The sequence below is a fragment of the Haliaeetus albicilla genome, chromosome 29 (genome assembly GCF_947461875.1).
Source record: "Haliaeetus albicilla chromosome 29, bHalAlb1.1, whole genome shotgun sequence".
NCBI classification, from domain to species: Eukaryota; Metazoa; Chordata; class Aves; order Accipitriformes; family Accipitridae; genus Haliaeetus; species Haliaeetus albicilla.
Genome location: NC_091511.1, coordinates 2,715,300 through 2,741,433, shown reverse-complemented (window position 1 = coordinate 2,741,433; position 26,134 = coordinate 2,715,300). Strand labels below are relative to the sequence as shown.

The 26,134-nt window shown below is 60.4% G+C and overlaps 3 protein-coding genes across 5 annotated transcripts; 1 reads left to right on the top strand and 2 right to left on the bottom strand.

The window, feature by feature from the left end:
* Positions 1 to 1,068: 1,068 nt before the first annotated feature.
* On the top strand, positions 1,069 to 19,911 carry GABBR1 (gamma-aminobutyric acid type B receptor subunit 1). Of its 3 annotated transcripts, XM_069773999.1 has the most exons (23): positions 1,070 to 1,089; positions 5,371 to 5,446; positions 5,535 to 5,738; positions 6,639 to 6,827; positions 7,454 to 7,471; positions 8,705 to 8,865; positions 10,654 to 10,788; positions 11,983 to 12,153; positions 12,453 to 12,554; positions 12,873 to 12,938; positions 13,400 to 13,591; positions 13,682 to 13,924; positions 14,170 to 14,233; positions 15,673 to 15,750; positions 15,865 to 16,015; positions 16,391 to 16,523; positions 16,753 to 16,869; positions 16,942 to 17,049; positions 17,380 to 17,473; positions 17,697 to 17,824; positions 17,920 to 18,048; positions 18,281 to 18,424; positions 18,639 to 19,911. In XM_069773999.1, the coding sequence occupies exons 2-23, from the start codon at positions 5,371 to 5,373 to the stop codon at positions 18,888 to 18,890; spliced, it is 2,955 nt and encodes a 984-aa protein (XP_069630100.1). In that variant the 5' UTR covers positions 1,070 to 1,089; the 3' UTR covers positions 18,891 to 19,911. The 3 variants fall into 3 exon arrangements, with proteins under 3 accessions (XP_069630101.1, XP_069630099.1, XP_069630100.1); XM_069774000.1 differs by lacking the exon at positions 11,983 to 12,153 and having other exon boundaries at positions 1,069 to 1,089; XM_069773998.1 differs by having other exon boundaries at positions 1,069 to 1,089; positions 16,753 to 17,049.
* A 781-nt stretch (positions 19,912 to 20,692) lies between these two features.
* Positions 20,693 to 22,484, bottom strand: RNF225 (ring finger protein 225). Its single transcript, XM_069774122.1, has 2 exons — positions 21,858 to 22,484; positions 20,693 to 21,540 (listed from the first exon to the last, which is right to left on the bottom strand). Exons 1-2 carry the CDS (start codon positions 22,406 to 22,408, stop codon positions 20,937 to 20,939), a joined length of 1,155 nt encoding a protein of 384 aa, XP_069630223.1. The 5' UTR covers positions 22,409 to 22,484; the 3' UTR covers positions 20,693 to 20,936.
* Positions 22,451 to 25,155, bottom strand: RPS5 (ribosomal protein S5). The gene is made up of 6 exons (XM_069774187.1): positions 25,040 to 25,155; positions 23,402 to 23,507; positions 23,098 to 23,307; positions 22,874 to 23,002; positions 22,663 to 22,761; positions 22,451 to 22,557 (listed from the first exon to the last, which is right to left on the bottom strand). Exons 2-6 carry the CDS (start codon positions 23,504 to 23,506, stop codon positions 22,489 to 22,491), a joined length of 612 nt encoding a protein of 203 aa, XP_069630288.1. The 5' UTR covers position 23,507; positions 25,040 to 25,155; the 3' UTR covers positions 22,451 to 22,488.
* Between the last annotated feature and the right edge of the window lie 979 nt (positions 25,156 to 26,134).

Here is a 26,134-nt window from a genome sequence, read left to right as displayed (position 1 = left end):
CACAAGTGTGCAAGGCGACAAGGGTGCAAGTGGCTGGGCGTCCGTGGCTCTGTGTGTGTGTGTGCGCGCGCGCACAAGCATGGGGGTTGTGTGTGTGTGGGTGTGCGTTGCCGTGGGTGTGCACAAGCGTGCAAGGCGACGAGGGTGCAAGTGCCTGGGTGTCTGTGGCTCCGTGTGTGTGCGCACAAGCATGGGGGTTGTGGGTGGGTGGGTGTGCATCACTGTGGGTGTGCACAAGCGTGCAAGGCGACGAAGGTGCAAACACCTGGGTGCGGGTGGCTCCGTGTGCGCGTGTGTAAAGGCCGGGGGGGATTGCACGTGTGTAAGGCGCCGGTGCAGGGAGGCCGCCCGTGTGCAAGGCGCGTGTGTGGGTGCGAGCGGGCGGGCGGGCGAAGGTGTGCGAGGAGCTCCGGCTCCCTGGGGGGGCTGGGGGTCTCGGGGGGTCCCTGAGGGTCTCGGGGCGGGGGGGGGGAAGAATCCCCTTGACACACGCGTGTGACACACCCGTGGCCACAGCCTTACGGGGGGGACACAGCACAACCGCACGGGGGGGGGGGGGGGGTGTCCCCCAAAATCCCACTGTCACCCCCCCATACCCCCCCCTCCCTCCAACAGCCCCCCCCCCCCCGCAGCGGGACCGCTCTCCTCCCCCTCCCCTCTACCGAGGCGGAGCCGGCCCCTCCCCCTCCCCCTCCCCCTCCCCCCTCCCCTCCCCCCCCACCTGGGTCCCTCCCGCGGGCAGCCCCGGCCCCAGCGCCCATCCCCGTGGCGCCGCGCCGCATCCCCCCCCCCTCCCCAATTCCTGAGACCGGTCGTGCCCCCCCCCCCCCATCTCGTCTGTCTGTCCATCCGAGCCCCCCCCCCGCCGGATTTTTTCCCATCCCTCCATCACCGGGAGTTTCCCATCCTCCATCCGGAGCATCTCCAGCTTCATCCTCCCCCCCCCGAGCTCCGTGTCCCCCCCCCGAGCTCCGTGACACCCCCCCAAGCTCCGTGTGTCCCCCCCACATCGCTCCCCCCCATCCCATTTCACCTCCTCCCCCCCAATTTCAGCCCCCCCCCCCCCCCCACGGACAAGCCCAGGCCAAGGTAAGACACCGCCAACACTCCCCCCCCCAAAAAAAAAAAAAATAGGGGGTGCCCCCTTTTTTTGGGTGGGGTGGGCCACGCTGTAGCGGGGGTGGGTGGGAAGAGGTGGGGGGGTAGGGAGGGGCACTGCCCCCCCCTTTTGTGGCCAGGGGAGGGTGGGGTTGACACCCCCCCTTGTTTTCACGCAGGGGTTGCACCCCAATAATGCCCCCCCTTAAAACTGCAACCCCCTCAGAGCCCTCCCCCAACCTGGCATGCTCGGACCCCCCCATCCTGGGACCCCTGCCCCCCCCCATCTTGGCACCCCTCTGCCCCCCCCCCGCTCCCCCCATCCTGGGACCCCCATCTCCCCCCAAGTTCCCCCCCCCCAAGACCCTGACAGCGCCCCCCCCCCCCCCAGCCTGGGCCCTGGCACTCCCAACCCCCCCCCCCCCAAACTGGGATCCCTATTCCCCCCCCATACTGGGACACCTCCCCCCTCATCCCGGACGCCCCCCCCCAAATCCTGGGACCCCCCCACCCAATGCTGGGACCCCCCCATCCTTGGCGAGGGGAAATTTGGGGTGCTGGGGGGGCCCCCCTTTGCCAAGGGTGGGGAGCACCCAGCACCTCCACCCCAACCCCCCCAGCGGGGGTCCCATGGGTGCCCCCCCTAGTAGTGCCACCCGGGGGGGGTCAATATGGGGCTGGGGGGGGCCGGGGGGGCCACGCCTGCATCCTACGAGCTCAGCAGTAACCAAGCAACTGCCTTAGTGCCTCTAATTAGCCCTGATTAGTGCCCGGGTTAATTACCCCAAGGCCTGGCTGTGCTTGGGGGGGGGGACGGGGAGGGGACAGAAGCTGGGATGGGGGGAGTCCCTGTCATCCCATCCCCCCCCCAAACCACCCCCCAGGCCAGGATCGGGCCCACCCTGCGCCAGCTGGGAAATTCTTCAACCCATTAAATAATTATTTATTAATTTTTAAAAATTTTAAAAATCTTGGGGGGAAAAAAAAGAAAAGAAAAGAAATTCTAAAAATTTTTGTTGAAAATAATTAAAAAACTCAAAATAAATTTAAAACAATTCTACAATAAATACAAATGATTTATCTGGGACGTGGGTGAATACAGCCCGGGGCGGGGGGGGGGGCTGAGGGGGCTGTACCAGCTGTTTGCACACGCGCATCCCCCCGCAACGTGCGTGTGTAAGCGGGGTGTAGTTTGCGTTGTGCGTGCTCAAGAGGGGTGTAGGCTGCACCGTGTGCGTAAGCAGGGTGTAGGTTGCACTGTGAGTGTCTAAGCAAGGTGTAGGTTGCACCATGAGCGTGCAAGCCGGGTGTAGGTCGTGCCGCGGGTGTGTCAGCGGGGTGTAGTTTGCACGGCGCGTGTGCAAGCAAGGTGTAGTTTGCGCTGCGCGTGCGTAGAAAGGGGATAACGTGTGCGCGCCTGGCGCTGTGCTTGTGGAAGCGGGGTGTACTTTTGCACTGTGAGTGTGCAAACAGGATGTAGGTTGCGCCGCGCATGTGTGAGTGGGGTGTAGGTTGCACTGTGAGTGTGCAAGCAGGGTGTAGTTTGCACAGCACGTGTGTGGACGGCTGTAGCTCACTCCCTGTGTGTGCAAACGGGTGTAGTTTGCACTGTGAGCGTGCAAATGGGGTGTAGGTTGCACAATGCGTGTGTGAACGGCTGTAGCTCGCTCCCCGAGTGTGCAAAGGGGTGTAGCTCATGCTGTGTGTGTAAGTGGGGTGTAGTTTGCACTCTGTGTGTGCAAACAGGGTGTAGCTTCCACAGCGTACGTGTGAAAGGCTGTAGTTCATGCCCTGTGTGTGCAAATGGATGTAACTAGCACTGTGAGTGCCTAAACAAGGTGTAGCTTGCGCTGTGTGTGCAAGCGGGGTGTAGATTGCACTGTGAGTGTGTAAGCAGGGTGTAGGTTGCACTGTGCACGCATACAAGCGGACAGCACATCCATCTTGCACTGTGTGTGTGTAAGAGGGGTGTAATTTGCACTCTGAGTGTGTAGGCAGGGAGTAGGTTGCACTGTGGGTGTGTAGATGGGGTATAGGTTGCACAGCATGCGTGTGAATGGCTGTAGTTTGTGCCCTGTGTGTGCAAACGGGTGTAACTACGCCATGAGCATGTAAGCAAGGTGTAGTTTGCACCCTGTGCGTGCAACCAGGGTGTAGGTTGCACTGTGCGTGCACAGAAGGGGACAAAGTGTGTGCATCTTGTGCTGTGAGTGTGCAAATGGGGTGTAGGTTGTGCTGTGAGTGTGCCAACAGGGTGTATCTTCCACAGCACATACGTGAATGGCTGTAACTTGCACCTTGTGTGTGCCAATGGGTGTAGCTAGCACTATAAGTGTGTAAGCAGGACGTAGTTTGAACTGGGAGTCTGCAAGCAGGGTGTAGGTTGCCCTGTGGGTGTGTTAATGGGTTGTAGCTTGCACAGCGCATGTGAACGGCTGTAGCTTGCTCCCTGAGTGTGCAAACAGGTGTAGCTCATGGTGTGCTTGTGTAAGCAGGGGGTAATTTGCCCTCTGTGTGTGCAAACAGGGTGTAGCTTGCACTGCACATGCGTGAATGGCTGTAGCTTGCACCCTGTGTGTGCAAACGGGTGTAACTACACTGTGAGCCCGTAAGTAAGGTGTAGGATGCACTGTGAGTGTGTAAGCAGGGTGTAGGATGCACTGTGAATGTGCAAGTGGGGTGTAGATTGCACTGTGAGTGTGTAAGCAGGGTGTAGTTTGCACTCTCTGTGTGCAAACAGGGTGTAGCTTGCATAGCACATGCATGAATGGCTGTAGCTTGCACCCTGTGTGTGCAAACAGGTGTAACTACACTGTGAGCATGTACGCAAGGTGTAGATTGCACTGAGTGTGTAAGCAGGGTGTAGGATGCACTGTGAGTGTGCAAGCGGGGTGTAGATTGCACTGTGAGTGTGTAAGCAGGGTGTAGGATGCACTGTGGGTGTGTTTATGGCGTGTAGCTTGCACAGCGCACGTGAACAGCTGTAGCTTGCTCCCTGAGTGTGCAAACAGGTGTAGCTCATGCTGTGCTTGTGTAAGCAGTGGGTAGTTTGCACTGTCTGTGCAAATGGGGCATAGCTTGCACAGAACATGTGTGAAGGGCTGTAGTTTGTGCCCTGTGTGTGCAAATGGGTGTAACTACACTGTGAGCATGTAAGCAAGGTGTAGTTTGCACTGTGAGTGTGCAAGTAGGGTGTAGATTGCACTGAGTGTGTAAGAAGGGTGTAGGCTGCACTATGCATGTGCAAACAATGTTCCACCGTGCGTGTGCAATCAAGGTGTAGGTTGTGTTGTGAGCGTGCAAGCTGGGTGTAGGTTGTGCTGTGCATGTGTAAGGTGGGTGTAGGTTGCACTGTACGTGTGCAAGCAGGGTGTAAATCGCACGGACGTCTATAGGAGAGGACTTATAAGTAAATATAGGTGATGGGCTGTGTGCTGGGTGTGCGTGCATGGGGGTGTATTCTGTAGGGAATCAGCACGTGTGTGTGTGCATCCACCTGGGGGTACTCTATAGGGGACACTGGGCTTGTGTGTGCACACAGTGGGCCGTGCTCTATAGGGGATGACGTGTTTATGTGTGTATGCGCAGTGGGGCGTGCTCTATAGGGGATGTGGGACATAATCTATGGGGAATGTAATCTAGGGGGGATGAAATCGATAGGGCGTACCCTATAGGAGATGCACTCTATATAGGGGCTGCAGGGCATGTGGGACAGAGTCTGCAAGGGATGTACTCTATAGGGGATGTACTCTATAGGGGATGCAGGGCATGCGGGATATACCCTACAGAGGATGTACTCGATAGGGGATTCAGGGCATGTGGGGCATAATCTATAGGGGATGTAGGGCATGTGGGATATACCCTATAGGGGATGTACTCTGTAGGGGATGCAGGGCATGCGGGATATACCCTATAGAGGATGTACTCGATAGGGGATTCAGGGCATGTGGGGCATAATCTATAGGGGGTGCACTCTATAGGGGATTCAGGGCATGTGGGGCATAATCTATAGGGGATGTACTCTATAGGGGATGTAGGGTCTGTGGGATATACCCTATAGGGGATGTACTCTATAGGGGATGCAGGGCATTTGCACGCTGGGAGCATATTCCATAGGGTGTCCATCCATCGATCCACCTGGCACAGATCCTGCCCCCCCTCCGCCCTGGTAAGGCGAGGTTTGGGGATGCCTGGTGCAGGCAGGAGTTGGGGGACCCCCCCATGTCTGTCCGTCCCCCCCCCATAAATGTGGGGCTGTCGCCGTCCCTACAGATGCTGCTGCTGCTGTTGCTGTCAGCGCTAAGCGTGGAGCCCAACCGGGCGGCCATCCACGTGAACCTCACCGAAGGTACATGACACACGTGTGTGCGAGCGCACGAGGACACGCGTGTGACACCTGCCCCCCCCAACTGGCGTGCCACCCCCCCCATCCCCAGGCTGCCAGATCATCCACCCGCCGCGGGACGGGGGGATCCGCTACCGGGGGCTGACCCCCGAGGAGGTGCGGAGCGTTCGCTTCCTCCCCTTCGACTACGAGATCGAGTACGTCTGCCGGCCCGACCGCGAGATCGTGGGGCCCAAGGTGCGCAAGTGCCAGCGCGACGGCACCTGGACCGCCATGGGCCACCCCAGCCGCTGCCGTGAGTGTCACCATCCCCATTGCTGTTACCGTCACCCTCACCATTGTGATCACCATCCTCATCACCATCACTATTGCCATCACCGTTACCTTCCCTGTTAACATCCCCATCACCATCATGATCTCTGGCACCATCCCCATCCCCATCATCTTCACCGTCACCATCACCATCATGATCACTGTTAGCATCACCAGTTACTGTCACCGTTAACATCACCGTTACCATCGTGATCACCATTAGCATCACCAATCCCCATCACCATTACCATGACCATCACCATCAGCATGTCCATCACCGTGACCATGACCTTCACCATGACCGTGACCATGACCATCACCGTTAGCATTGACATACCATCCCCATCCCCATCATCTTCACCATCACCATCATGATCACTGTTAGCAGCATCACCATAACCAGTTACCGTTACCATTACCATCATGATCACCATTAGCATCACCAATCCCCATCACCATCAGCATCTCCATCACTGTTACCATGCCCTCCACCATGACCATTACCATGACCATCACCGTTAGCATCAACATACCATCCCCATCACCACCACCATCACCATCATGATCACTGTTAGCATCACCATCACCAGTTACCATCACTGTTACCGTTACCATCGTGATCACCATTAGCATCACCAATCCCCATCACCATGACTGTCACCATCAGCATCTCCACCACCATTACCGAGACCTTCACTATGACCATTACCATGACCATCACCATCAGCATTCCCATCCCCATTACCATCACCGTGACCATCACCATCATCATCACCTTTACCATCCCCAGAGGTCCCAACCAGCACCCACTGCGTTGGTAGGGCTTACCCTGGGAAGGGTATGGAGTTGACACCCCCCCACACCCTTTGCACCCCCTAACCAGTGAGGACTTGCCCCAAAATGCACCTGAGCCTGGAGAACGGGCAAGCGGTGGCGCGGGCGATGGAACGGGTGCCGGTGGAGGGGACGTGGACCGAGTACAGCTGCAATCCCGGGTTCCGCCTGGTAGGCAGCGCCCGCAGTAACTGCACCAAGTTGGGTCGTTGGAGCACCCCCAAACCCATCTGCGAGCGTGAGTGGGGTCCCCGAGGGGTGGGAGGGGGGCGGATGGGGGGGGTCTGTGGGGTTGGAGGGGTGTCTGGGGTGGAGGGGTTGGGTTTTCATGGGGTGTCAGTAGGGTTGGGGGGTTCCTCTTCAGGTTCCCATTGGGTGTCTCTGGGGTTGGGGGGGTCCCAGGGGTGGGGGTTCAGGACCCCATGGGGTGTCTGTGGGGTTGGGGGTGTCTGGGGTGGGGGCGGTGGGTTTTCATGGGGTGTCTGTGGGGTTGGGGGGTCCTGTTCAGGTGTCTGTGGGGTGTCTCTGGGATTTGGGGGTGTCTGGGGTGGGGGTTCAGGTCTCCATGGGGTATCTCTGGCATTGGGGGGTCCCTGGGGTGGGGGATCGAGTCCTCATGGGGTGTCTCTGGCGTTGGGGGGTCCCTGGGGTGGGGGTTCAGGTCTCCCTGGAGTGTCTCTGGGACTGAGGGGTCCCTGGGGTGGGGGTTCAGGTCCCTATGGGGGGGTCCCTGGGGCTGGGGGGTCCCTGGGGTGGGATTTCAGGCCCCCATGGGGGTCCTTGGGGTTGGGGGTGTCCGAGTGCCAGCGCCCATGATGGAGCGGGGGGGGGGGTCCTCTGTGTGACTCAGTTTCCCCCCCGCAGTGCGTCGCCCTATCTCAGGTGAGTACGTCCCCGTGTGTCCCCCCCCCATGTCCGTTCGTACCCCCTCCCCGCCCCCAGCTGGGCCTGTCCTCAGCACCCCCAGCTGGGTGTGGGGCCGTGGGGGCACCCCGGGTCCCCCCAGTTCTGCCGTGGGGGGTGGGCACACCCCCCCCGGGACCCCCTCATCCAGCCCCACATAGCTTCATTGCTCTGAAGCCCTCTTCCTCCCCCCCCCATCGCCCCTCCTCCTCCTCCTCCTCTTCCTCCCAGCCTTCCTCGCTCCCTCCCCTCTCCCTCCCCACCTCCTCCTCCTCCCAGCCTTCCTCCCTCCACCCCCCAGCCCTCCCCATCACCCTCCCACCCCCATCCCTCCCTCCCTCCCACCGCATGTGTCCCCCCCTTCTCCTCATCCCTCCCTCCCCGCCTTCCCCCCCCCCTCCAGCCCTCCCCAGCGCTGAGCTCCAGCCCTCGCTCTCAATCCCTTCCTCCCCATCCCTCTATTTTCCGCTCCCCATCCCCCTATTTCCCATCCCCATCCCCCTATTTTCCAACCCCCATCCCCCCCCGTCTTTTCCCATCTCCATCCCTCCGTATTCTCCGCCCCAAATCCCTCCGTCTTCTCCACTCTCCATCCCGCCGTGTTTTCCGCTCCCCAGCCCTCCCTCTTCTCCGATCTCCATCTTTCCGCTCCCCATCCCTCTATTTTCCAACCCCCTCCCTCTTATTTCCCTCTCCCCATCCCGTTATTTTCCATCCCTCTATTTTCCAACCCCATCCCTCTTATTTTCCCATCCCCATCCCTCTCATTTTCCGCTCCCTGTCCTGTTATTTTCCATCCCCATCCCTCCATCTTTCCTCTCCCCATCCCGTTATTTTCCTCTCCCCATCCCGCTATTTTCCATCCTCGTCCCTCTTATTTTCCTGTCTCCATCCCTCCACCTCTCCGCTCTCCATCCCTCTATTTCCCTCCCCATCCCTCCTCCCCACGACTCCCCATTTCCCCTCCCCACCTCATTACCATTCCAACCTCACCTCCGGAGCCCGGTGACATCAACCACCCCCCCTCCCCTACCACCACCACCACCGCCGCCGCCGCCACCAAATCCCTCTTATGCCATGGCCAACCGAATCCCTGATACCCATACGTCTTGACCCCGGGAATGGCGGGTCCCTTGGTGTCACCCAAGCCACCTCGTTGGCTTTTGGTGGTGCTCAGCGTCTCGCTGGTGTCGCGCCCGTCGGTGGGTACAGGCAAGAAGGCAGTACACGTCGGGGCGCTCTTCCCCATGAGCGGGGGGTGGCCGGGGGGCCAGGCCTGCCTCCCCGCCGTCCGAATGGCCTTGGAGGACATCAACAGTCGGAGGGACATCTTGCCCGATTATGAGTTGCGGCTCATCCATCATGATAGTAAAGTGAGAAGAGGGGATTTGGGGAGGGGGGGGTGGGATGGGGTGGGGGGATAGTGAGGGGTGGGTGGGTGGTGGAGATGGGGATGGTGGTGGAGATGATGGTGATGGTGGGGATGGGTGGTGGGATGGGGCAGGGGGGTGGTGATGAGCGATGGGGATGGGGCAGGGGGACACCAAGAGGTGGTGGGGAGATGGTGAGGGGTGACATGGATGGGGTACGGGGACACCGAAAAAGGGTGGGGATGGGGGGGTGGGATGGGGTAGGAGGATACCAAGGGGTGGTGGGGATGGTAATGGTGCTGGGGATGGGGCAGGGGGGACACCCAAGGGGTGCTGGGGATGGGGTAGGGGGGGGACACCCGAGAGGTGGTGGGATGGGGCAGGAGGGTGATGATGGGTGGTGGGATGGGGCAGGGGGGTGGTGAGAAGTGGTGGGGATGGGGCAGGGGGACAGCGAGGGGTGGCAGAGATGGGGCAGGGTGGTGGGGATGGGGCAGGGATATAGGGCAGGGGCACGGGGGGGTGGCAGGGATGGGGCAGATAGCTGGGGGAGGGTGGCAAGGATGGGGGCAGGTATATAGCGCAGGGGCAGAAGGGTAAAGGCAAGGAAGGGGGGACGACATAAATATATAGGGCGGGGGGGTCCAGGCAGAGGCCAGGAGGCATCGTGGGTATATAGGGCATGGGTGGGGGCCAGGGGATGTGCTGGGGGGGGGGTGCTGACGCAGAGCCTGGGGGGGTGCTGAGGGTTTGGGGGCTGTGGGGCGCAGAGGGCATGTTTGGGGGGGGGGTACAGGTCTGGGTTGGGGTCCAGAGTGCGTCTTGGGGGGGGATGTTGAGGAGCAGAGGGAGATGGGGGCGTTGGGAGGGGCTGGGGGGGGCACTGGGGTAGGCTGGGGGGTGCTGGGGGGGGACACTGCATAGGGGTGGTTATGGGGCCAGGGCAGGGGGTGTGGGGAGGATGAGGAGGGCAGAGGCAGCGTGGGCAGCTCAAGGTGAAGGCAGGGGCAGGCGGGGGGGCCTGTGCAGAGGCAGGGGCTCTTGGGGGGCAGGCAGGGAGGGAACCCAGGTGCCCGGCCTCAGTATGTGGGTGGGGGGGACCTTGACCCCAACCTTGCCCCCCCCCCATGCCCCCTCCATCCATCCTGCCCCCCTCCTCCTGGCCCTGCACCCCTCCCACGTCCGTCTGTCCTGCGCCCCTCTGTCCTCTTCCTCCCTTGAGCCTCTGCCCCCCCAACCCATCACCCCCCCATCCACCCACCCCCCCACCTCATGTCCCCCCCAAAAATCCCCCCCCAACTGCCTGTCCCGTACCCCAACAAGCGCCGCTCCTGTACCCCTCTCTGTCCTACATCCCCCCATCTGTCCCATTCCCCCACTGCCCCCCCCCCCCAAAAAACCCCTCCTCCATCTCCCCCCTCCTTTACTGGTACTGCCTGGTTGCCACGGCAACGGATGCTGCTGGGTCTGCCACTGGGTTGTCATGGCAACGGTGCCTGGCTCCTTTTCCGGACCATTCGTGCCCTGAATTATTCATAGACCCCAAAGAAAGAACAGGGCATGGCTGGGGGGGGGGCAGGGGCAGGCATCCCCCCCCCCCCCATTTCCCGGACACCTGGGTCCTCTAAGCTGATGGATCAAACCACGGATACCCGGACGCCTGGGTCCCCCTTGAAGAGTCTTTGGGATGGAGCTGGGGGGCAACCAGTGGGTTATACTGGGAGAAGGTGGGTGTCCCAGCAGCCGCTCCCCTTGTCCCCAACCCCCTTGTGTGTCGTCCCCCCCCCACAGTGTGACCCCGGCCAGGCCACCAAGTACCTCTACGAGCTTCTCTACAACGACCCCATCAAGATCATCCTCATGCCCGGTTGTAGCAGCGTCTCCACGCTGGTGGCCGAGGCCGCCCGGATGTGGAACCTCATCGTGGTGAGGAACCACCTCCTCGTCCCCGGCGATGTCCCCGAGGCCACGGGGGTCCTGCGGGGAGGGGGATGGGAGGGGAGCCGAGGGACCCCCACCCCTTCACCCGTGCCTGCTGTTCAGACCCTACTTGGGCATGGTGGGTTGGGTGGAGAACCAAGGCGGGGATGGAGGTGGCACAGCTGTACTTGGAGAGCTGTTGCCTGTTGGGGTGTACGGGGATGGGGTGTTGGCGTTGGGTTGGGTCTCGGTGTCCGCGTGGGGGTTGGAGGGGGTTGTGGTGGGGTGGGGTGTGCCTGGAAGCAGCGGGGGTGTGCGGTGAAACGGTGGGGGCGGTGGGGAATGGACGGCTGTAGCTACGGTTGTTGCTGGGGGTGTGGCTTCCTGCCATGGCTATGGGCAAATACGGGTGTTGCTGCGTGGACGATGGTTGCTACGTGGGTGACTGTTGCTTTCAGGTTGCTGCTATGTGTCTGGTTGTTGCTACCTGTGCGGTTGTTGCTGTTTGCCGCTGTTGCTTTCAGGTTGTTGCTGCATGTCATATGTGGCTGTTGCTCTCAGGTTGTTGCCCCATAGGCGGCTGTTGCTTTCAGGTTGTTGCTAAGTGTGTGGTTGTTGCTGCCTGTGCAGCTGTTGCTCCATGTGCAGCTGTTGCTTTCAGGTTGCTGCTACATGTGCAATTGTTGCTAAGTGTGTGGTGGTTTCTTTCAGATTGTTGCTACTTGTGCGACTGTTGTGTTCAAGTTGTTGCTACATGTGCAGTTGTTGCTACGTGTGTGGTTGTGTTCCAGGTTGCTGCTACATCTGCAGTTGTTGCTACCTGTGTAGCTGTTCCTTTCAGGTTGTTGCTACCTGTGTGGTTGTTGCTCTCAGGTTGTTCCTACATGTGTGGTTGTTGCTCTCACGTTGTTCCTACCTCTGTGGCTGTTGCTACATCTGTAGCTGTGCCTACACGGTTGTTGCCAGGCATACGGGTGTTTTGACGCACACTGACATTGCGGCGCGTCCAGCTGTAGCTATGTCCTTGGCTGTTGCCGGTGGTCCGCGGTTGTACCCACACTCGCTGTGATTCCTGCCATCAGCACCCATACAGCCACCCGCGGTCCACTCAAGTGGTTGACGATGGGCTATGGGCAGTTGTAGCGGTGTTGGGGGGGGACGACGACTGTTGGGAGCTGACACCCCCCCCAAACCTTACAGCTTTCCTACGGCTCCAGCTCCCCCGCCCTCTCCAACCGCCAGCGCTTCCCCACCTTCTTCCGCACCCACCCCTCGGCCACCCTGCACAACCCCACCCGCGTCCAGCTCTTCAAGAAGTGGGGCTGGACCAAGATCGCCACCATCCAGCAGACCACGGAGGTCTTCACCTCGGTACGCACGCCGGCAACCTCCCACCCCCACCTCTGCCTGCTGCTGCCTCCCCCCAAAACTCTGCCCCGCAACCTCTCAGCCCCCATCCTGGAGCCGGTGACATTCAGGTCCGTGCTCAGTCCCCTCCTACGGTGCATAACGCTGACCCCCGGCAAGCAACCCACTTCCCAACCCCTGCTTGGTGCCCCCCAACCCCGCCACCCACCCCGGACTCACTCTGCACTCTCTTTCCCCTCCGCCCCCCCTCCCTGCCTGCCCCTCCTGCCTGCTCCCCACTCCTCCTGCCCGCCCACCACCAGACCCTCGATGACCTGGACCAGCGGGTGAAGGAAGCCGGTTTGGAGATCACCTTCCGCCAGAGCTTCTTCTCCGACCCCGCCGCGCCCGTGCGCAACCTCAAGGTGAGTCCACCTTGCCCGTGCCCAGGTCCTCGTCCCCGCCAAGTCCTGCCCCACGGCACCCACAACCATCGGGGTGCAGGTGGAGCCATGTCTTGCACCCCAAAGGGAGCAGAGACACCCCAAGATGGCCAAGCATCCAGATCAACGATGCATCTCCTCCAGCCAGGAGATGGGTAGCAATGCCCATGACCTGGCTGTGCCAATGCCAAGGTTCTGGTTCTCCTCAGCACCCCTATGCAAAGTTATGCAAATGAGGCTGGGTGGATTTGACCCTCTAGGAGCAGAAGTCCCACCCCAGGGTGACTTGTCTCCCCGCAGCGCCAGGACGCCCGTATCATTGTGGGGCTCTTCTATGAGACGGAGGCGCGTAAGGTCTTCTGCGAGGTGAGGAGGGGAAAGGGGGGATGTGGTGTGGGTGGGCACCGTGGGGGTCATGTGGGAGGATGGGACCATGGGTGCTGTGCAGTAGAGAAGGGTGGGTGGGCATCAGGTGGACGTGGGGCAGTTGGGAGAGTGGGGAGATGGATGGTGGGATGGAGCGAAGGGCGGTGGGACGTGTGGGTCAGTGGGCAGAAAGATGTTGGGATGGATGGGTGGAAGTGTGGGTGGGTGTGAGTGTGGTAGGACTGATGGATGGGTGGATGGGCAGGCAGGTGGAATGGTGGGAAGGGAAATGGTTAAGTGGAGGCACAGGGTGAAGAGTGGATGGACAGAGGTCTGGCTGGATGGACAGGATGGGGAGAAGGGTGCTAGATGAGTGAAGGGTGACTGCATGGGATGGGGTGAAGAGTGACAGAGGGAAGGATGGGGTCAAGGGTAAGGCCACTGCTCCTTGGCCCACACAGGTCTACAAGGAGAAGCTATATGGCAAGAAGTACGTCTGGTTCCTCATTGGCTGGTACGCCGACAACTGGTTCCGCATCAAGGATCCGGCCATCAACTGCACCGAGGCAGAGATGGCCGAGGCTGTGGAAGGTCACGTCACCACCGAGATCGTCATGCTCAACCCTGAGAACACCCGCAGCATCTCCAACATGGTATGGGGAGGATGAGGGGACACATGGCACTCCCAGGGGGTCCACTCCATCCCACCCATCACATCACCACTGTTTTTTTTCCCATTCCAGACGTCCCAGGAGTTCATTGAGAAGCTGCAGAAGAGGCTGGGCAAGAACCCCGAGGAGACAGGTGGCTTTCAGGAGGCGCCGCTGGCCTACGATGCCATCTGGGCGCTGGCCCTGGCCCTCAATAAGACCTCGGCAGAGCTGGTCAAGAAGGGGTTGCACCTGGAGGACTTCAACTACAACAACAAGAACATCACCGATGAGATCTACCGGGCCCTCAACTCCTCCGCCTTCGAGGGTGTCTCGGTGCGTTGCCCACACCTGAGCCCCTGCCAGTCCCCAGTGTGTCGTCTTCTCCTCAATAAGGTCTCCCATGTCCCCAACCCCTCCACCTTCAAGGTGGTGGCGGAGGTGCCTTGAAGGCATCCGTCAAGGATGTCCCTGTGAGCTGCCCCAAAACTCCCAGAGAAAACGTTCTCCCAACACCCCTCTGGGGACATGGTCCTGCCACCTGACAGGTCCCCGACACCCATCTCCATCCCACCCCACAGGGACATGTTGTCTTTGATGCCAGTGGCTCCCGCATGGCCTGGACGCTCATTGAGCAGCTGCAAGGTGAGTGAGCACAGGCAGCAGCCATATCAGGGTGGCACTGTCACTGTATTGCACGTGGTGACCACCACCAAGCATCCCGCAACACCCCTTCAGGCACAACAGCCACGGCTTGGCGTTGCGGCCACGTTGTCTGCACAACAACAGCACACAACCACCCCAAGACGCACGCTGCAACAAGTCCTACCACTGCACAACCTCTCAAGGGGTGGCAACGCACATGGGACAACCTCCCACACCCTTTTGGCCACGTGTCCAACAGGACATGTGTCCTTACCGATACACAACTGCTCTTGCATGTGGCGGAAGGAGGTGCAGAGGTGGAGGAGGTTTGGGGGACAAGCAAGGAGCTTGGGACAAGAAAGTCGTCAAGAGTAGTCAGCATGGATTCACCAAGGAGAAGTCATGCTTGACCAACTTGACCACCTTCTGCTGGCTTGGTAGATGAGGGGAGAGCAGTGGACTTTGTCTACCTTGGCTTCAGGAAGGCTTTCTACAGTGTCCCAGAACATCCTCATAGAGAAGCTGATGAAGTCTGGGCTGGATGAGCAGACAGTGGGGTGGACTGAAAACTGGCTAAACAGCCAGGTCCAGGGGGTGGGGATCAGCAGCAGAAAGTCCAGTTGGAGGCCAGTGCAATACTGGGCCCAGTCCTGTTCAACATCTTCATCAATGATCTGGATGATGGGGCAGGGAGTACCTTCAGCCAGTTTGTTGATGACACCAAACTGAGAGGAGGGGCTGAGAGGCCAGAGGGTCGTGCTGTCATCCAGAAGGACCTTGATGGGCTGGAGAAGTGGGCTGAGAGGAACCTCATGAGATTCAGCAAGGGGAAGTGCTCCAGGACCAACTCCAGGCACTAGGACAGGCTGGGGGTCAACCAGCTTCGCAGAGAAGGCCCTGGGGGTCCTGGTGGACACCAAGTTGACCATGAGTCAGTGACATGGCCTTGGTGGCCAACAGTGTCCTGGGCTGCATCAGGAGGAGTGGTGGAGCAGGTCGAGGAGGTGATCTTTCCCCTCTGCTCAGCACTGGTGAGGTCACCCCTGAAGAGATGGGCCAGTACTGGGCTCCCCAGTACAAAAGAGCTACTGGAGAGCATCCAGCAAAGGGCCATGAAGATGATGAAGGACTGGAGCACAGGAGGCTCCAGCTGAGCATCAGGACCCACTTTTTCATGGTGCGGGTGACCAAGCACTGGCAGAAGTTGCCCAGATTGGTGGTGGAGTGTCCACCCTTGGACACATCCAAACACTACATGGACGTGGTCATGGACAATGGGCTCTGGGTGGTCCGACTTGAGCAGGGGGTCGGACCAGATGATGCCCAGAGGTCCCTTCCAACCCCCAACCAGTCTGTGATCCTGTGGGGGTGTGCACAAACACTGGAGGGGTGTCACTCCTCCTTCCCTCCAACCTGACCCATCTCTGCTGCCCTTGCAGGAGGTGTCTACAAGAAGATTGGCTACTATGACAGCACCAAGGACAATCTGTCCTGGTACAACAACGACAAGTGGATTGGTGAGCAGCGCCGCATGTGGGGTGTGAGCAGGGGGTGGGTGTCCCCGCCACGGGGAAGGGTTGGGAAGACACCCCCCCCCCCCACGCTCCCTAATTGTGCCATGGGCTCTGCAGGAGGTGCCCCTCCAGCTGACTACACCAAGGTCATCACCACCTTCCGATTCCTGTCTCAGAAGCTCTTCATCTCCGTCTCGGTGCTGGCCTCATTGGGCATCCTCCTGGCCATCATCTGCCTGGCCTTCAACATCTACAATGGGCATGTCCGGTCAGTGATCCCCCCCATTTTCCTGGTATTTGAGGAAATATTGCACCTTTCCTTTTCCATAGCTGCTAAAAGAAATCTCAGCAGCATGTGGTTAGCAACACCCAGAGGGGAAAAAAAGAGATTATATGCTCCCATGTCCTCCTACATAAGATGACAGTGACAAAACATTGTTGTTAGTAGATATCCCAGTTGCCCGTCTCACTGCGTAGGAGCTATGGGTGCTATCAAGGGTCTGGCTGTAGCACGTGGTTTCCTGTTATCTCACTTCACGTCCTCATTTCTCCCGTCCCGTTGGGTTAGCTGAATGTCATACACCACCGATAGCTGAGCACGGTGGCCGGGTGACACACCATCTCCTCAACAACCCCCTCCCAGGTACATCCAGAACTCACAGCCGTACCTGAACAACATGACGGCTGTGGGCTGCACGCTGGCGCTTGCTGCCGTCTTCCCCCTGGGACTCGACGGGTACCACATCGGGCCGGGGCTTTTCCCTTTCGTCTGTCAGGTATGGGGCTGGTGGGGTGTTGCGGGGGGGTACAGGCAGAGTGGGGACAACCAGAGGATGGGGACCGCCAGAGGAGGAACAGTTGGGAGTAGAGCTGTGGACTTCCTATGGAGTGGGTCAAGGGAGGTCTATGGGAGGGGGGGTTACACTCCATGGGGGTGCAGCGGAGGTGGGTACAGCTGGACGGGGAGGTACAACCATCTTTTCCCAACCCACGTACCCTCCTCAGGCCCGGCTGTGGCTCCTTGGGCTGGGGTTCAGCCTGGCGTATGGCAGCATGTTCACCAAGATCTGGTGGGTCCACACTGTCTTCACCAAGAAGGAGGAGAAGAAGGAGAAGAGGAAGGTGAGAGGTCACCCAGTGGGGGGGGGGTGGTGCATGGGGGTCTTGATGACACTGTTTTGTCCCCACACCCAGACCCTGGAGCCTTGGAAGCTGTATGCCACCGTGGGGCTGCTTGTGGGGCTGGACGTGGTCACACTGATCATTTGGCAAATCGTGGACCCCCTGCACCGCACCATCGAGGTGGGGGCACTTCTCACGGCAGGGGTGGGCTGTTCTCAATGTTGGGGGGATGCCTGTGGTGCTAAGGGGATATTCATGGTGTTTGGGTGCTGCTGAGGAGATGCTCTTGACATTGAGGGGATGCTCAAAGTGTTGGGCTGCTGCTAGGGGAGATGCTTACGGCCTTGCGGTGCTGCTGGGGGGATGCTCATGGTGTTGAGGGGGTGTTACCATGTCAGGGGGCTGCTCACAGCATTCGGGTGCTGCTGGGGGGAGCCCACAGCAAAGGCTCCCCCCCCATATACCCTCACACCCCATCTCCCACCCTGTCTCTCACCCCGTCACCCCCAGGAGTTCACCAAGGAGGAGCCCAAGACGGACACGGACGTCTCCATCCTGCCCCAGCTGGAGCATTGCAGCTCCACCAAGATGAACACGTGGCTCGGTGGGCATGGGGGGGGCTTAGGGGGGGTGGGAAACGGGCAGGGCTGAGAGTGTGGGTGGGACTGGGGAGGTACAGGCAGGACTGGGGGGGACAGGCAAGATTGGGGGTACGAGCAGGGCTGGGGACACGGCGCATTGTAGAGAGCCAAGGGGAGACCCAGGCACCCACGGGGGCCAGGTGGAGGGTCCCTGTTTGACCACCCATGGTTTCCCCCCCCGCCCAGGGATATTTTATGGCTTCAAGGGGTTGCTGCTGCTGCTGGGCATCTTCCTGGCGTACGAGACTAAGAGCGTGTCCACGGAGAAGATCAACGACCACCGAGCAGTGGGCATGGCCATCTACAACGTGGCGGTAAGCTGGGGTGGCTGTCCCATCCTGTTCCCCCCCCCATCTTCACCCCACATCCCATAGAGTGACTCCCAAAAACATCCCCTTCCTCCCCACAGGTCCTCTGCCTCATCACAGCACCTGTCACCATGATCCTCAGCAGCCAACAGGATGCGGCCTTCGCCTTCGCCTCGTTGGCTGTCGTCTTCTCCTCCTACATCACCTTGGTTGTCCTCTTCGTCCCCAAGGTGCTGGTGGAGAAAGGGATAGTGGGGTGCGGGTGTTTCTTCTGGGGAGGGGAGGAACAGTTGTCCTACATCCTCCCTTGCAGGGTCAAGGTGTTGCTTCTGCAGACATGGAGGGTTCTTCCCCAGTAGGGTCACGGAATTGGTGATGACAGTCGGCAGGGGACATGGGACAACCGGGTGGGGGTGTTGCCTTGAGGAGGGGGACAACTTTGACAACTGGGGACCATTGCAGATGCGACGCCTCATCACCCGAGGCGAGTGGCAGTCGGAGCAGCAGGACACCATGAAGACGGGCTCATCCACCAACAACAACGAGGAGGAGAAATCCCGGCTGTTGGAGAAGGAGAACCGGGAGCTGGAGAAAATCATCGCCGAGGTGGGTGGGTGGGGGGAAACCCCTAAATGCAGTTTGGGGGTGGGCACCCCATAGAGGTGGGTTGTAGCTTCGAGGGGTTGCTACCCATGCCAAGGGGGTAGATCATCTTTGGGGCTGCAACAGGGGTGACATGGGACAGGGGTCCCAACACTGATAAGGGTCAGTGAGGTGGTATCTGACACCCCCCCCCCCCCCCAAATTTGTCACCCGGCAGAAAGAGGAACGTGTATCAGAGCTCCGCCAGCAGCTCCAGGACCGCCAGCAGCTCCGGTCCCGCCGACGGTCGTCCAACCCTTCCCGTGAGGCTGACAACCATTTCTCTCCGGGGTTGAGCGCCGCCCCGGCCCCCCCGGCCCCCTTCTACCAGCCCAACCTCCCCCTGGTCCGCTGCCTGGTCTCGGAACAAGCCGACAAGCTCGGCCGGGGCAACTGTGACGGTAGCCGCGTCCATCTCCTCTATAAGTGACTCCCACGGGTGTCAGGGCTAGAGCAGAGGGGCGGTGCTATTTGCCGAGGGGTGGAGCTAAGTGGGGTGGGGTCAGTGGGTGGGGCTAGGCAGGGAGGGCAGAGCCTCTGCCTTATTATTGATTTTTTTTAAATGTATCTCTTTGTCTTAACCTGGGGGACCACGGCTCTGGCCGGGTCCCCCCCCCGCCCAGGGCTCTGGGTGTCACCCACCCTCCGACTGTTGTCAGTCAGAAAACTATGGGGGGGGGGGGGAGAAGGGTGGTTCTTAATTAAGGGGGAGGGGGCAGAGTGCATGAAGGCTGACTTAACAACATTGAAAGCCCCCCCCCCCCAAACTCCCCTACAGCTGTCCCATCTCCCCTACAGTCATCCCACCTCCCTCTCCACTCCAGCCATAGCACAGTCGGACAGTCCCGCTGACTTGTCCTACTCCAACCTGTCCCTGCTACACCTCCACCACATCCCCTCCATCCCCCCCGCGCTGTTGCGCACAACCGGAGCTCGGCTCCTGGTGTAGCAAACAACCGCCCTGATAACCCCCCTGTAACAGTGTTATTGTAGCCCAGTGTCGATACAGGCCATGTGGGGACACAGGAGCAGGCCCAGGGATGCAGGCGGTTGTATCACAAGTGGCAATTCCTGTAGTTTAATGTCAGGCTGTAGTCTACAACTGCATCTAGTTAAGTCTAGTCAGACTGTAGTGCACAACTTGTACGTACAATCAAATTGTATTGCACATTGGGATCGGTTACTGTAACGCACGGTCCGGCTGTAGCCGATGGCTGGTTTGGGATCAGTTGTTGGTACATACGGATTCATTTTTTATGCTGTATCTTCTGACTGTAGCTCACAACCAGCTGCCGTGAGGTGTGAGCACCGTCAGAGAGTCTGTGGCTGGGGCTGTATGTTTGAGCGCAGCGTTAGGTCGGGTCCTGTACGCGCAGACTGTTGTATCCGGGGTCTGGTTTCTCATATGTACAGTCGCACTTTAGTGGACAACCGGACCCTGCTTCTTCTCATGTGTCTGTTGTGGTGTTTAACCATGAAAGGGGAAGTACACCGTACCCCAACCGCTGGGGTTGCGTCCCTCCCCAGACCAGGGGTACCCCAGTAGAGCCAGAGAGCTGTAGCCAGCTCACAGGCATCCTACGGCAGTTTGGCTGTTTTGGAGTGACAGCGAGCCCAAGGAAAGGATCTGGCTGTTCGTGGATCTGATTGATCCTGGAACCAGGCTGTCCAGCACCAGGTACAACCACCCTGGCTGCTTCAGGGTGACAGTGTTCACAGCCGCACACACCAGCCCAACCACCTGCATGTTCTTGCTTTGACATCAACCCCCAAAAATCCAGGTGGGAGTCCCTGCCCCCCACTCCCATTTGGCCGGAGTACCAGGTCCAACCCCCCACACACACACCCAAAACACACACCAGCACAGAACACCGTCCCTACCCCGTGCCACCAGTACCAGGGAACGATGCCGATAGTGGCTAGGGATCGTGGTGCCTGTGCCAAGCACTGTCGGAGGGTGGAAAGGGGAAGGGAACAACCAGCTGGAAGAGGGGGAGGAAATTAGACACTGTCACCCTTAATCACCCCCCAAGTCCCCATATATCAGGAACACAGGCATCCCGGCCACGGGGATCCCCATTCCTCTCCCTCTGCTGAACCAAAATTGGTGATTTACATCCCAAAAATCCAGCCTGCAACCACAGGATCCAGGTGTCCTGACTCAGGGAGGGGCAAGGGGGAGGCTGCCCTTGGGATCAGGATTGGAAAAGAAGCACCGGGACACAGTCGCCATCCAGGAAAACAACCCGTTTAATACAGGGGAGACAGGGCTGGTACTGTGCGCCCCCCCCCAGCAAAATCCTGACTCCAAGGTGGGTGCCCCACCCCCCCCAGCCACACATGGGCAAGGGCATGAGCTCAGAGTCCACAGGGGAACAGGGACTCATCCCCATGGTGGGGTCCGTGGGCCATCAAGACAACATGGGGGTCCACGACAGAAAGGGGGGCTCTGCCGTGGGATGGGGGGGGGGGCCTCTTAATATGGGGGACAGCCCAGCTCTCCCCAGGTGCTGTTTGTCACCAGCCCTCCCTCACTGCATGCCACGGGCTGGAGGAAGAAGAGGAAGACTCCGCAGAGCACCAAACCCCCTCCCACCACCAAGGCCACCATCAAAGCCACCGCTCGGTACAGAGACCACCGGCCAGAGATCCAGGGCCAACCCCGGTTGGGGGGAGCGGGGGGCTCAGGTCGCCCCAATTCCAGGCTGAGGGTCACAGTGGGGACCTGGTCGATGGGTTTGGGGTGCCCGGGGGGGACGTAGAGCAGCCCCTTAGGACGGCTGAAGCGGACGGAGCCAGTGGGGCCAGGGGGTAGGAGAGCCAGGAGATCAGCATGGGTGGGCAAAGCTGGGGGTCCACGGCAGCGGGGCAACACCGTGGGGCGGCGGCAGATGGGGCAGAGCAAGGTGGGGGCGGCAGGGGCCACCACGGTGACCCTGGCCAGGCATTCGAGGCAGAAGGTGTGACCGCACCCCAACACCTTGGGCACCTTGAAGAGACGATCGTAGGGGGCAAAGCAGATGACGCAATCCAGGGAGGGGAACCCCTCGGTGTCCTCGGCCATGGCCGCGGCGACGTCCCTGGCAGGCAGAAAAAGCGAGACGGTGTTTACCCAGCAGCAATAAGGGCAGCGTGGGGTTGGGGACACCAAATCTATGGGGTAACCAAGCCAAATTGCCCCCAAACCAATATGCCCCCCCACCCTGGGGTGCCAAGAACACCCCTTGGAGACACCAACCCCACACACACTCCGAGAAACCACCCCCCCCAAAAAATACTTTGGGGGTCCAGCCTTCAAGGTGGAAGTACCAGCACCCCCCATGTTAGCAGGGCTCAAACTCAGTCATTTCCCCCCCCTCCTCACCTGCACCCCAAGGTGCCAGCAGCAAGAGCTCACCAAGGGGCCACTCGGCTCCTGGCGCAGCCGACAGTGCCAGGATCGAAGAGGACGTCCGCCACCGTCACACCCACCGCCGTGCCCTGCCCGCGTGAGCTGGGACAACATGGGGAGGGACCATCTCTTGCCACCCCCCCCCCCCATCTCCACATTTGACGAGCACCCCCAAACCCCATGCCAGCCTTAGTAGGGGGTCCTGGGCCACCAAGGAGCCAGTTCTCAGGGCAGATCCCATTCCACCCCCAGCTGCCATGGGGAGGTGCCGGATCCATATCCGTCCTGGCTCTACTTATCCCGATCCTTTCTTCCGCCTTCTGCCCCTCACGCATATCAGGTGCCGCTCCTCCTCCCACCCTCCCCCAACAGGGAAAAAAACGGGTGCAAAAAGGGTGGGGATGACAGCAGGGGAGCACCCCAACTTTTCCCAGGAGGGAGGAATGAGGCAGGTCTGGGGACACAGAGCGGGACAAGCAGGACATGGAGCCACACCCCTGCCCACTACCCACATTGAGGACCCCCCCCTCAAAGCACCCAAATCCAACAGCGTCCATTGTGTCCCACCCCACCAGCCCCACAGCACAGGGAAGATGGAGTTAAGGACACAAAGCAAGTGAATTTTATTAGGTGGCTTTTAACGGTTGGACTTGGCAACACGCTCCAGCTCGTCCTTCTTCTTGATGGCGTAGGAGTTGGAAGAGCCCTGCGGGGGGTGAGATGGGTGTAAGTCAGTTTTTGGGGGGAGTCCATTGTGTCCCCAACTCGTGAGAGCAGGTGACAGCGGTGACGGCTCCGTCCCCCTCCTCACCTTGGCGGCGTTGATGAGTTCGTCAGCCAAGCACTCGGCAATGGTTTTGATGTTACGGAAAGCAGCTTCGCGAGCTCCAGTGCAGAGCAGCCAGATGGCCTGGGGCAAGGAGGACAGAAAAAGGGACGTTGGGGACAGAAAAAGGACATCGGGGACATGAGGACAGGGGGGTGGCAGCCCCTCGGGGTTTAGGGATGAAGAGGGGACATACCTGGTTGACACGGCGCAGGGGGGACACGTCCACAGCCTGTCTACGGACTGTACCGGCGCGACCGATACGGGTTGAGTCCTCGCGGGGTCCGGAGTTAATGATGGCATTAACCAGGACTTGCAGGGGGTTCTGTCGGAGGACAGGCAGGGAGAGAAATGAGCCCCCCCATGCCCAAAACCACCCCCCCCGGGCACCCAAAAACACCCCCCTAGCCCCCTTCTCACCTCCCCAGTAAGCAGATGAATGATCTCAAAGGCGTGCTTAACAATGCGCACGGTCATTAACTTCTTGCCATTGTTCCGGCCGTGCATCATCATGGAATTGGTGAGTCGCTCGACGATGGGGCATTGGGCTTTACGAAAACGCTTGGCTGCATAGCGCCCGGCGCTGTGAGGCAGGTACTTGGCATACTTTTCCTTCACAGCGATGTAATCCTGGTGGGATATTGTGTCAGACTCCTCCCAGCCACCGGAAACATGCAGGAATCCCCATTACACCCCTCCTTGTCCCCCACCCCTCAAAATATACCTGGAGGGAGATATCATTGATCTGGACATCATCGGTGCTCCATTTGCCGAAGAGTTTGATGTCGGGCGTCTCGGTGACGGCGGGCGCCGTCTCCCAGTCCGTCATGCTGCAGAAAGAACAGGATGGGGGTTAGGAGAGATGCTTGTCACCCCCAAACCCTGTAATGGGGGGGGGGGGGGGTGTCCTAGATCAAACCCCTTTAATTAAAAGGAAAAAGCAAGTGCCTATGGGTCCCAGTGAGCCTAAACGCCCTTCCCAGTATAAACTGGGAAGGCTCTTGGAGTACCTTGCAGGCAGCAGGTCCGCCAGGACTTTTCACAGGGCACTGGGTACCACCCACACACACCCAGACACCCTACACCCCACGTGGGGTGTTCAAGCACCCACGGGTAGGGTGTCTACACAGAGAATGAGAGGGTCCCTCAACATCCCAGAAACAGCAAGGTGACCCAAAGGTGTCCCCAAGCCCCAGACATGACACAGGGGTGCTGTGCCCCCAGGTTGTGTGTTTGCAACCCCTCAAGTCCCACCCCCCCAAGTCGGCATGGCGTGCATTACGGGGTAACATAGAGGCGTGGAGCGAGCCTGGTGTGTCACAGGGCTGCATGACACACGCAAAGGGGTGTCCCCGTCAATGAGGGACCCCCAAGGGTCTCATGTTTGTGGGTGTTACGGTGTACGTGAGGAATGGGGTCGGTGCTGGGACAATCACACGATCCCAGTATTACTGGTGAGCGCAAAAACCAGCTACGTGGGGCAGAGGGAAACCCCGATCCCCCGGACACCCCATGCTCCTCCAAACCTCCCCCAAAACAGCCCCCCCTCAACTACCTACCCCAGGAAGTCACCGACCTCCTTTAAGACACCCCCCTCCAGTTCATTCCCACAGTAGCAGGCCCCCCAAAAAAGGCACAGCCATCTCCTCCCACTTTAAGAGCCCCCCCACTCCTACTTCAGGGCCCTTCCCAACTCCTGCCTCAACCAATCCCCCAGGGCTGAGCCCCCAACTCCTACCTCAGAGCCCTACACACAGGCCTGAGACCCCCAACTGCTCCCTCAAGGCCCCCCCAAAGGCCTGAGACCCCCAACTCCCACCTTAAGGCCCCCCCCCCAGGCCTGAGCCCAACTGCTACCTCAGAGCCTCACACACAGGCTTGAGACTCCCCCACCTCCTACCTGAGCCCCCCCACACAGACCTGGGACCCCCAACTCCCACCTCAGAGCCTCACACACAGGTCTGAGACCCACCAATTCCTACCTGAGCACCCACACACAGGCCCGAGACCCCCAATTCCTCCCTCAAGGCCCCCCACAGGCCTGAGACCCCCAACTCCCACCTTAAGGCCCCTCACACAGGCCTGAGACCCCCCCAACTCCTACCTCAGAGCCTCACACACAGGCCTGAGATTCCTATCTGAGCCCCCCCCCACGGCCTGAGACCCTCAAATGTTACCTCAGAGCCCCACACACAGGCCCGAGACCCTCGACTCCTCCCTCAGAGCCTCCCCATCCCCAAGCCTCGGCCCCAAGAGGCCTCACAGCCCCTCACACACACCCCACAGGACCCCCCCCCCAGCCCCTCCCGAGCCCCATTCCCCCCCTCCAGGCCCGAGGAATCCCCGGTCGCGCCGCACTCACATGGCGGCTGCTCCGGGAAAGAAAAAGGGGCCCGACAGGGTCTCCCGGCCTCTTATCCAGGGGCGGGCGGGCACTTCCGGCCGCGCATGCGCAAAGCCCTCCCCCGCGCGGCTCCGCGCTTCCGCCCGTTCTGCTCTCACCTTGGCAGCGCTCTTTGCGCATGCGCGCAAAGAAGGGCCCGCCCCCCGGCTCTGGCGCAAGCGCAGAGGGTGCTGGTGGAGCCGGAGTGGCCATGATTGTTGAGGGCGTCTGCCCAAACGCCGCCATGTGGTGGTGGGTGGTTCCTTATGGGGGGGGGGGAACAGAGAGTCCTCCCGGGGGGGGGAACGGATTCTCATGGGTGGGCATGGAAAGGGACCCCAGGACCAGCTCCGACCCGCCCCCGCCTCTCCCCGCCCCGCGATTGGCGAGGCCGCCTCCCACCCACCAATCACGCCTCGCAGCGCGCCTGGCGTCACCGGGTGCCAGGCAGATCCCGGCCCCGCGGGATGCGAGAAACGAAACCGAAAGGGCTGGAGGCGGTGGCGGGGGGGAGGGGGACGGGGATAGGGGACCCCCCCCACGGGGTAGCCCAGGCCTCAAACCCCCCCCGACCCCTCCTCAGGGCCCGAGACCCCCCCCCCCCCACGCTCCGCCTGCGTCCCCCCAGCCCGGGGACCCCCCCCCCCCGCAGCCCCAGGACCCCCCCACACTCCTCGGGCCTCGCTCTTGTGCCCTGTGTCCTCCCCCAGCCCGGGATCCTGGTGTTCTGCCCCTCCAAGGGGAGGCCCCGGTGTCCCATGGCCCGGGGGGGTGCGTGAAAAAGCCAGGAAAGTGGTAAAATAACCCTAGCAAGCGCAGGCACCCCCCCCCCCAACCCGGGGCTCGTGCCCAGTGTCCCTTGTGCCCTGTGTCCCTCGTGCCCAGCATCCCTCATGTGCCCCACGTCCCTCATGCCTGGTGTCCCTCATGCCTGGCATCCCTCGTGCCCAGTGTCCCTTGTGCCCACTGTCCCTTGTGCCCAGTGTCCCTCGTGCCCAGTGTCCCTTGTGCCCAGTGTCCCTTGTGCCCTGTGTCCCTCGTGCCCAGTGTCCCTTGTGCCCACTGTCCCTTGTG